The 10,657-nt window shown below is 43.5% G+C and overlaps 2 protein-coding genes and 2 pseudogenes across 2 annotated transcripts; 3 read left to right on the top strand and 1 right to left on the bottom strand.

Annotated features, from left to right (window-relative positions):
• Positions 1-3,047: 3,047 nt before the first annotated feature.
• On the bottom strand, positions 3,048-3,454 carry LOC114427072 (histone H2A-like). Its single transcript, XM_028394823.1, is given in 2 exon segments — positions 3,048-3,248; positions 3,250-3,454. Coding segments are annotated over 2 exon segments (387 nt in total). The 5' UTR covers positions 3,436-3,454.
• Positions 3,455-3,801: 347 nt separating this feature from the next.
• On the top strand, positions 3,802-4,215 carry LOC114427075 (histone H3). The gene has a single exon (XM_028394825.1). The coding sequence runs from the start codon at positions 3,805-3,807 to the stop codon at positions 4,213-4,215; it is 411 nt and encodes a 136-aa protein (XP_028250626.1). The 5' UTR covers positions 3,802-3,804.
• A 2,953-nt stretch (positions 4,216-7,168) lies between these two features.
• On the top strand, positions 7,169-7,563 carry LOC114427439 (histone H2B 1/2-like; annotated as a pseudogene).
• Positions 7,564-9,483: 1,920 nt separating this feature from the next.
• Positions 9,484-10,205, top strand: LOC114427399 (histone H1-like; annotated as a pseudogene).
• The last annotated feature ends 452 nt before the right edge of the window (positions 10,206-10,657 follow it).

A 10,657-nucleotide genomic window follows, 5' to 3' on the forward strand; every position in this document is an offset into this window, starting at 1 on the left:
TTGTATTTAGATTAAGATTAACTTTATTAATCCCTGTGGGGAAATTAAGTTGCAGTAGCAGCATTTTAAAGAATAAATACAATAAACACAAGCAACAACTCACATAAAAACATACACTCACATAAAGCAGATCAGGGAGACAATAAAAACACAGTTAATGTAACTGAGAAGTTTGAAATGCACCTGTGATGATGCTTTATTCCAATATAGATATAGATATAGATGTATAGATTTAGATATAGATGTATAGATCATTTCCAGGACATGGAAAAAAGACTGAACCCTATAAAATGCTTTTCTGTATTTGTTAAATAAATGTATGTAAAAGACGCCTCACGTCTCAGAAGAGCTGACTCTTCTACAGGCAGGGATGGGCCAGAAGACAATTAATGTTAAAGACGACCACTCATTGATAAATTGAACAGAATGAGCAGAATTTTTGGCCCCACACATAGAAATGTTATATTATATTGAATTTGATATCATATTTGATAAAGCCTTTAAAGATTCTTCTCTTAAGACCTGTAATGTATTTTTATATGTATTATACACAGTTAATATAAACCAATTCTTTTAAAGAACAGAACCCTCTTTAATATTTCAGCTAATATGGGAATTTCGGCTGAGCCTGCTCCCAAGCGGCTTCTCTGATTTGTATTTATTTATTTATTTATTTTGCTTATTTTTTGTGCAAAGTGAGAGTAATTAATTACTAGTATACAAACCATACATGGTATCAATTATTTATTTCTATGACTTATTATACTCAACAGTGCTACAAAACATACATCTTAAAGTACATAAAACAATAATCAAGTCAGTTTCAATCCAATATCTGATAGTGTCCTATATTACCAACATTTCCCTCATAAAATAACATGTACACATGCTGTAGGTGGCTGTAATACTCCTTGCATTTGAATATAAATATTGAATTATATTATATTATTGAATATATATGACTCTTTGTAGCTGTATAAGCTTTTCTTAACTTTTATTTACTTTCCCCGAAACACTTTCACTATCCTGTATTTGTCTGCCACTCATACTCTGCTTGATGATGTCCGTGAGAGTTGTGTTCTCCATATTAACAATTATCTAAAGTCTTCATAAGAGTGGTGTCCAGATTTCACACATTTGCCGAAAGCTACTTTTTGGGTCAGGGTAAAGTTACCGCGCCATTACGCACAGCTCTCTGTTACTGTAGAGCAGGGGTTCTCAAATTTTGATAGCTGAGGGCCGCCAATGAAAAAAAAGAAAAAAGAAAAAAAATACACGTGTATTAAATTTAATGACACAGTTGCATCTCTTCAGTTTACATTTGTTGGTCTGTATCCAGTAATGTGCAACAAACACATATGGGGAAACATTGTTATGCACAAAAAATCCCCGGGGATTAGAGCTGGGCGGTATGACCAAAATTCTAGATCACAGTATTTTTATATTATTATAACGTTATATATTTCCAGTATTTGACAGTATTTTCTCTCATCATGCATGACGTGTTAACTGCATTGATTGTGAGAAGAATTACTGCAGAGTGGTTACCCTGTTCCAGGTCATGAGAATTGTACAAAAAAAAAAAAATCCACATTAGTATTACATGTAATACAACAGGGCTGTGGGTTATTATTTATTATCCAGTAGTATCGTGATTACGTGAGGGTTTTTCCACAATTACGATTAAAGAACGCTCATTTTTTTGTTTTAAAAATAATTATAAATAATTGGGGGGGGGGGGTAGTTAAATTATACTCAGCTTCACTCGTGGCTTCGAGTGAACGCAGACCAGATGAAGGAGGCGGAGTGACGTGACAGAAGCCTGTTAAATACTCCACGAGGACAGAGAAATCTGTTCGTGTTCCTGAGGTGGCAGAAATAAGAGCAAGATCCGTTTGGACCGGACTTTTCATACTTCATGACAAACGAGTGTGCAGAACTGCTCATACGGAGCGCACGCAGCGCCACACACACATACAGGTTTTGCCGCTATTTCGCTGCTAATCGTCGGCAGAAGCAGCAGTTCAGGTGAACATGTATGAAGCGGAGATATTTGAGGAAACGGGCAAAGTCGTGAAATACCAAAAGTAGCAATATCGTCCTGCTCCTGTCAAACATGTTTGTTCACCTCTTTTAACCGCTGCTTCTGCTGCTGTTTAGCGTCTCCAAAAGTCTCCAAAACCTGTTTGTGTGTGCACGATGTGCGCTAAGAGCCGTGTGAAGAGTTTTACACACGTTCCTGCTTCAGAACGTCCCCTGTCCATTCTCACCGACAACTCCACTAATACCTGTGCTCTGATCCCTGCGTGAGCAGCGGTGCAACAATTAAAAACGTCCCCGTGAAACAATTTACTACCGCGCTGAGTTCCGGACATTTTAGGTCATTTAAAATTCACATCATAACACAAATTCACATAATTCATTGCGGGCCGCCAACATTTTTTCTGCGGGCCGCCATTGAGAACCTATGCTGTAGAGACTTTGTTGATATCCCTGTTGTCTGATGCTGCAAGGAAGGTACAGCGATTACATGACATTAGAAAAGCAGCCATGACCTATCACCACTGTATGTAACAGGATTTAACAACAGCTGCGATGAGTACGCGTCTGAAGTGTGGAACCGAAGTAGAGCTATTATTTAACCAACAATAAACTGTTTATAAAACAGTCTTCTGCTTCATTTTAAAGTGATCCCCCCTGTTTAAATTATAATTAGCTGAGATACTAAGAGAACAGTGATGGACTTTATTCAAACAGGTCAGCGAGAGAAGCAGCTCCGATAGAAGTCCGTCTGCAGCGTCAGCATGTGTAGATTATACATAAATATTTCACAATAGCCTGTCATCTTGGTCTTATATCTTATGTATTGTAAACACTAAAAAAAATCTAAATTTCTGAAATTAAAAAGGCAGAAATGTGATTATGCTTTATATGGATTTATTAAGCATTAGGAGCAACTGAAAATGTAAAAATCCAGGACATCAGCTCTTTACGTGAGAGTGTGTGGCTCTTAAAAGAGCCTTTGTGGGGTCAAGGGGTCTCCGTATTTACTTGGCTTTGACGGGCTTCTCGGTCTTCTTGGGCAGCAGCACGGCCTGGATGTTGGGCAGCACGCCGCCCTGAGCGATGGTCACTCCGCCCAGCAGCTTGTTGAGCTCCTCGTCGTTGCGCACAGCCAGCTGCAGGTGACGGGGGATGATACGGGTCTTCTTGTTGTCGCGGGCAGCGTTTCCAGCCAGCTCCAGGATCCTCAGCGGTCAGGTACTCCAGCACAGCCGCCAGGTAGACGGGAGCGCCGGCACCCACACGCTCTCCATAGTTACCTTTACGCAGCAGCCTGTGGACACGACCCACGGGGAACTGCAGCCCAGCACGGGAGGAGCGGGTCTTGGCCTTAGCTCTGGCTTTGCCACCGGTCTTTCCACGTCCACTCATTTTCAGATTGTGTTTTCTGGTGTCTTAACTCAGAGAAACTGTGTCTGAGGAAGCTGAGAGTCTTCTTTATATACAAGAGCGCGGGGCCCTTCCTCACAGACCAACCAGAGGACTGGTTTCAGCGGAGCAGCAGCAGGGGGGCCGCTCTTTATTTCAGCGGCCGTTTTGAACAGACTTTTCTCCAATAAGCAGCGCAGCTTCAGGCGCGAGGCCGCTCCTCCAGGCGGGCCGAGCTCCACGAGGAGCCGCTGACCAATCAGGATCCGGAGGTCTGAAGCAGCGTCACAGCTTCACAGCCGGGCCCACACTTTAAGAGGCGCGTGTCTTCTCTTTCATTTCATATTTTTCTGTTGCTCAGAGAAAGAAGAAATGGCCAGAACCAAGCAGACCGCCCGTAAATCCACCGGAGGCAAAGCCCCCAGAAAGCAGCTGGCCACCAAGGCTGCCCGTAAGAGCGCCCCAGCCACTGGTGGCGTGAAGAAGCCTCACCGTTACAGGCCCGGTACCGTGGCTCTGAGAGAGATCCGTCGCTACCAGAAATCCACCGAGCTGCTGATCCGCAAGCTGCCCTTCCAGCGCCTGGTCAGAGAGATCGCTCAGGACTTCAAGACCGACCTGCGCTTCCAGAGCTCCGCTGTCATGGCTCTGCAGGAGGCCAGCGAGGCTTACCTGGTCGGCCTGTTCGAGGACACTAACCTGTGCGCCATCCACGCCAAGAGGGTCACCATCATGCCCAAAGACATCCAGCTGGCCCGCCGCATCCGCGGAGAGAGAGCTTAAAGTGTCTGCGGCTCCACAAACAACAACAACAACGGCTCTTTTAAGAGCCACCTCACACTCGACTATAGAGCTCAGCCCTTTATTCACAACTGAGCAATACATTTATTTAAAGACCTCTAATGCTTTTTGTTGTCAAAATATAATACATTTGTTTAAAGTTACCATAAGCGGTGAACAGTTTTGTAAATTTATTTAGACTCACAAACATAAACCTGACTGATTATCCTCATGTGTTATTTTCAAAGGTCAGATTACAATATGAGAGCTGGTTAAAACAGTCTGTTTTCCCGAAGAACATCAAGATAACATCATGTGCGTGGATTCATACAGGTTTACAGTAAGCTCTGTCAGAGCTTAGATCAGTGTAACATATGTTATACTGAATGCCCAGCATGGTAAAGCTTCAGTGCACATAATCCAACATTAATGATAATTAATCAAAACAAATGTACAAATGAAGCATGGTTTTTCATACTTACTGAATTATTGTTGTGTTTGAAATATACATGAATTAGAAATTGAACTCATTTACCTCACAAGCTGAACACATACAGTAACCACGTCAGTCTGTAGGTGCAACATATCAGCCCCATTGAACACAAAGTCGATGAAGATCCTCAGTCGTCTATGTCATTTCCATTCAGGAGCTCTACTGCACTGACTCTACAAGTTCAGTAGTTCACTTGAAGCCCCGCTGAACACATTGCTCTTTTAAGAGCCACCTCACTGACCCATAAAGAGGGTGATCCTAATTCTCTGCATTCATTTTCATATGACTAATGATAACACAAACAAACAAATAAAATTAGTTTTATCTTAGCTTCAGTTTGTTTTGCTGTCAGTTAAAAGTCCCTGTTTCTCCTCCACACAATAACTTATATAAGCCTATGCACAGAGCTGTGAAATAACTCCAAACAGCGCTCCTCTTCCTCTCTGCCATCTCCATGATGCTAGCTGCACTTTACAGCCAATCAGGAGCTCCGTCTGCTCCGGCAGAGTGGAGAAGAAGGGGGAGGGGTGGTTGTGCCTGAGCACTGAGCAGACTGAGAGAGGAGCGCTGTTTGCACCGCGAGTAAATACGAGTAAAGTTGCTGAAGGTACAGAAGAGAAACTTCCACAGAAATATCGATCTCATCACGCTAGTATCGAGTAATTACTGATCCTAACGTTGATATCGAATATTCAGAAATGTGATCCTCACATTCTGAAACTCTTCCCCTTCTTCATCATTAAAAGCCTCTCTCACTTCTAAAATCAATTGCAAGGCCCTCTGAACAGCGCCATCTTGGCCATCATGATCTGTTCTATCAAAGCTATAGTTATTGTGTCCTGCTTAAAATTTGCAGATAGAGAATGAGCAAATAAAGACTGGACAGAGGGTCAAATGTGAGACAGGTCGACGATGTCAAACCTTGTGCGCGAATGGCAGGGGCAGAATCAAATCTCTCTCTCTCTCTCTCTCTCTCTCACACACACACACACTTACAGGCAGAAACACACATACAAACAACAGGTAAAAGAAGACAGAGGGATTTTATATGCCCCGGGTCCAGTAGACCTGAACATCCTGTATGTAATATAAATGTGTTTTGATATATGTTCATTACAAGAGCCAAGGCCAGTGAATCTCAGCTTGAAATAATAATTGGTTGTATCATTTTTCCATTGATGAATAATGAAAACGGGTCCCACAGACCCGAACACCATACAAGGGTTAAAGAGAGGTGTTATTAACATGGTATATAGTAATATATTTTAGCATTATACTTAGCCAGGCATTTTGTGTTATAAATCTAAATATATAGATAACTCCTCCTAAAAGGACTGTAAATGGCCCCTAAAAATAGTGGGTGTGCAGTCCCTAGATGGCAGATGTGATTGCATTCCAGATTTTTAATTGGGTTAAGTAATCGCGGTTCAAGACAACAAACCCAATGACAGGGTTGTGATCCCGAGTGAAGTGGTTATGTCATAAGTCACAAGGACCTAGAAAAAAGGAATATAACAATTTTTAGTTGCACTGCAGTGCGATTTGAAGTGAAACACTAAAATGGATGTTTTCCAAAGTAAAGATTATACTGGACTGTCCCTCTCATCCGCTCCACACTGTGCTGACCAGCTACAGAGCTCGTTGAGCAACAGACTCCGACTCCCACGATGCACCACTGAGAGCACAGGAAGTCATTCCTGCCTGTCTCAATCAAACTACTGAACTCTGAACTGTAACAGTCACTCAGACACTGTACATTCATACTGGTACATTCATATCTTCTGTACTGTGGCCGGCTGTGCAGTCACGGTGACAGTGTGGAACAAGATCCAAAGCCTCACTTGTCCACTACTAGTAGAACACCAATAACACCATGAATAAATCCGCTAATAACAAATGATATGCAGACGTATGTTGAAGGAGTTCATCCAGCTTGTGTTTTCATCAGGCTGGTTTTGAGTGTCATACAGTAACACTGCTGTGAAGGATGACTGTAACAGAAATGAGTCTTCCTCTGGCTGTGTTAAAGGCCTCTCTCTTGAACCAGGATGACTTACAGCATTGATGGAACAATGCATTCTGAATGATACCAGCGAACTGGACAAGGACGTGTCCACACAAACACCTTCTGCATAAATCATCATTTTTCTAAAGTAGAAAAGGAGAACTCAATGAACCAAATGAAACACCAAATATTTGATAACTGATTTAATATTATACGTTAGTGGTAAAAGTAAAGAACCTTTGCTTCTTGCAGAGGTTTTCTTCTTCTGAGGAAAATGAAACCTGACTACAGCAGAACTGATGCCAGAGCAACGCACCCATCCCCCTACATCCAACCAGTCCACCAGCTGAGCCAATCACAGATAGGGGACTGCACAAAAGTATTTGCATGCAGTCAGTATAAGAAAAGTCGTTGTCGGCCCTCACATCATTCGTTGTTGAGAATCCCGAATAATAAACATGCCTGAACCCGCCAAGTCTGCGCCCAAGAAGGGCTCCAAGAAAGCCGTGACCAAGACCGCCGGCAAAGGAGGCAAGAAGAAGAGAAAGACCAGGAAGGAAAGCTACGCCATCTACGTGTACAAAGTCTTGAAGCAGGTGCACCCTGATACCGGTATCTCCTCAAGGCCATGAGCATCATGAACTCCTTGTGAAACGACATCTTTGAGCGCATCGCCTCCGAGGCCCTCTCGTCTGGCTCACTACAACAAGCGCTCCACCATCACTTCCAGGGGATCCAGACCGCGGTCAGGCTGCTGCTGCCCGGTGAGCTGGCTAAGCACGCCGTGTCTGAGGGCACCAAGGCCGTCACCAAGTACACCAGCTCCAAGTAAACAGCTGCTGCTTGAACAACAACCCAACGGCTCTTTTAAGAGCCACCCACATCACGTAAAGAGCGAGTCCGTTTTTAAGAGGGACCTTGTTTTATGGTTGGTTGTATTGATGCCCATAGGAAAAGTATAGTATAGAAGGATCTTAATTATTCCTCGCTGTTGCAGTAGCAATATACACGCACTCTGCATACTAAACATACCTCGCTGTAAACACATTTACAGAAAATAGAAACATTACATATAAATGTGCAATTATATAATAAAAGGATTGCGCAAAATCTGTCGGGAGAGAGAGAAACAGTCCTGGCCTGTGGCCACAAAGATCTCCAGCATCTTGCTGCACACGCTGAAGGACCTCAGCTTTCTAGTAGAGTCTGCTGCAGGCCTTGTACACAGCTGTGCTGTCAGCCAGCTCAGTCTACTGTCGGTGGTTGTACAATACCTTTCAAGTGTGATTTTTTTTTTTAAATCGAAATTAATCCTAGGTACCGACAGTTCTGTCTGTCAATAAACAGTACACGTGCATCAAGATAGAAGTGTCTGACATGGCCTGTCATTCCACTCTTTTTTTTTTCTTTACATGTGTAACCCGGTGTGTCTGGTACTCTGCGCTATGTAGTGTACAAACAGACAGGAGGCAGGGCTGAATGTCAGGAGCCTTTACTGAGTGCGTCTAACAAAGGGGCAGATGTTGTATGTAGCAAGCTCGGCTTCTCCGGCCGTGTAAACACCAAAGAACATTAACAAAAACTCAATGAGTGGGATGAAAAAGTAAATTAATATAACAAAATGTTCTCCAAAAAGTACATATAGTACTACAATAATTATTCACCATAAAAAACACAAAACTGTCAGCGTTGAGCTTTATAATGCTTGTAATTGCAAGTGAAGCAATTACAAGCATTCCTCTGTTCTCACTCTTATGTTTTAACCGATTGTCACAAAATAACAAATGACAAAGACAGTATACACAAATACATTATGATAACTTATTGTTTTAAAATAAAACCAGCGTGATTTCTAAATTTGTCCACAGATCACTTTTTCCTTCCATGGATGGAGGCAGCGCTGTTGTACCATGTGCGTAATTACGCACGACTGTCTTTCACTTTAGGGACTTTTTTGTGGATTCCGCTGCCGTTTGAATGCGCAGTGGTTACATGACCATATGAGAAGATAAGAAGTGAATTATTTTACTGTATACAGTAATATAGTAAATGACAACTGTATACAGTAAAATAGTAAAATAATAACTGAGGCGAGGCTATTGGATGCAAAGTGTGCAGGAGGACTGGGTATTCCAACATTTAGCAAAAATCCAGTAATGAAATTGTTTCCATTTCCAGTTAAAGTGACCGCATGTCATTCATCTGTCAGTTTAAGTTCACTCTAACATTAGTGGAAGACAAACAGTGGCGGCATACGACAGCAAACAACTCCGATAGAACTGTAGCGTCATCACAGTGTGTTTGATGCTGCCACAACAACGTGACTTTGTGACAAAGTGACGGTCAGCAGATGTGTGTTTTTCCCCTGAGTCTCTAAACTAACATGTGTTTCAGCTGGAAAACAACTTTTGATGGAGCTCTGATACATCTGTGATCATTTATGAGAGGAAGAAGAGGGAAAAGGCGCTGCGCAGCGCGCCGAGTCTCTGAGCTTTGGAGGCTCCAGCAACAAAGTGCAGCGATCATCAGAGCTGAATATGAGCTGAACAAGAAGAGACACTGTCCGCTATCAGCTCCTCCACTGTCAGCCTGCAGCGCTGCTCCCACACTCGTTTTTACTCTTTTATCCACGCACAGAAAACACAAGTGGAAACATTCCGCCTGCACGGAGGAGGCAGGCTTGGATTGAGTCTTAACGGTTCTCATGCTGTGTTCAAGTACCGCCTCCTGCGCTCACTTCACCATAACTGTACTCTGACTCTGGTTGCGCTGCAAACACTTACTGATTAAACATGGCAGAAGAAGCTCCAGCTCCAGCCGCCCCTCCGGCAAAAGCTCCCAAGAAGAAGGCCTCCAAGCCGAAGAAGTCCGGCCCCAGCGTCGGCGAGCTCATCGTGAAAGCTGTGGCCGCTTCCAAGGAGCGGAGCGGCGTGTCTACAGCCGCCCTCAAGAAGGCTCTGGCTGCCGGAGGATATGATGTGGAGAAGAACAATTCCCGCGTCAAGATCGCCATCAAGAGCCTGGTGGCTAAAGGGACTCTGGTCCAGACCAAGGGGACCGGGGCCTCCGGCTCTTTCAAGATGAACAAGAAGGCTGAGACCAAGGCCAAGCCCGTAAAGAAAGCCGCACCTAAAGCCAAGAAGCCCGCAGCCGCTAAGAAACCCGCAGCGGCCAAGAAGGCGGCAGCCAAGAAACCAGCAGCTGCTAAGAAGTCCCCCAAGAAGGCCAAGAAGCCCGCAGCGGCCAAGAAAGTGGCCAAGAGTCCCAAGAAGCCCGCCAAAAGCCCCAAGAAGGCCGCCAAGAGTCCCAAGAAGGTGGCTCCCAAAAAGGCCCCCCGCTGCCAAGAAGAAGGCCCCCGCAAAGAAGGTAGCCAAGCCCAAAGCCAAGAAGGCAGCACCCAAGAAGAAGTGAGCTGTCACCACAGCAAACACAAAGGTTCTTTTAAGAGCCACCACAACATCCACAAAGAGCTCATCCTTACTCACTGTTGTTAAAACCTGGTAGTTGTTAAACTCCAGGTTGTGGCTCCTGCAGCTGTGGCAGCTAGTTATTATTGTCTACATTAATTACAGAGCTGTAGATACTGTGTACTGATATATCTATGTATCAGTTGGACAGACCTTCAAGCCTATTACTATGTACCTGATCACATGTAGAACGTAGGTTGATTCTGTGGACTTTAGACCAGACATGCTTTTATTGTTTGAACACATTTAGTGTATGAGTCACAGCGCATGTGCACCATACACAAAATGAAAATTAAGATCTTCAGCTGATTGTTTTCATTATTGAATAGTTTATTCAACAATAGCTTGTTCAAGTCGCATCTGTTACTCTGTCAAACAGCATAGAGTTCTCAGATATGTATGTGAATTAATGGCATCTGTGCAATAAGGTTTATGACGTACCATCCCTTGTTGTTTTAATTCCTGTAACAACTTAATACT

This window comes from Parambassis ranga, chromosome 22, assembly GCF_900634625.1.
Source record: "Parambassis ranga chromosome 22, fParRan2.1, whole genome shotgun sequence".
NCBI lineage: Eukaryota > Metazoa > Chordata > Actinopteri > Ambassidae > Parambassis > Parambassis ranga.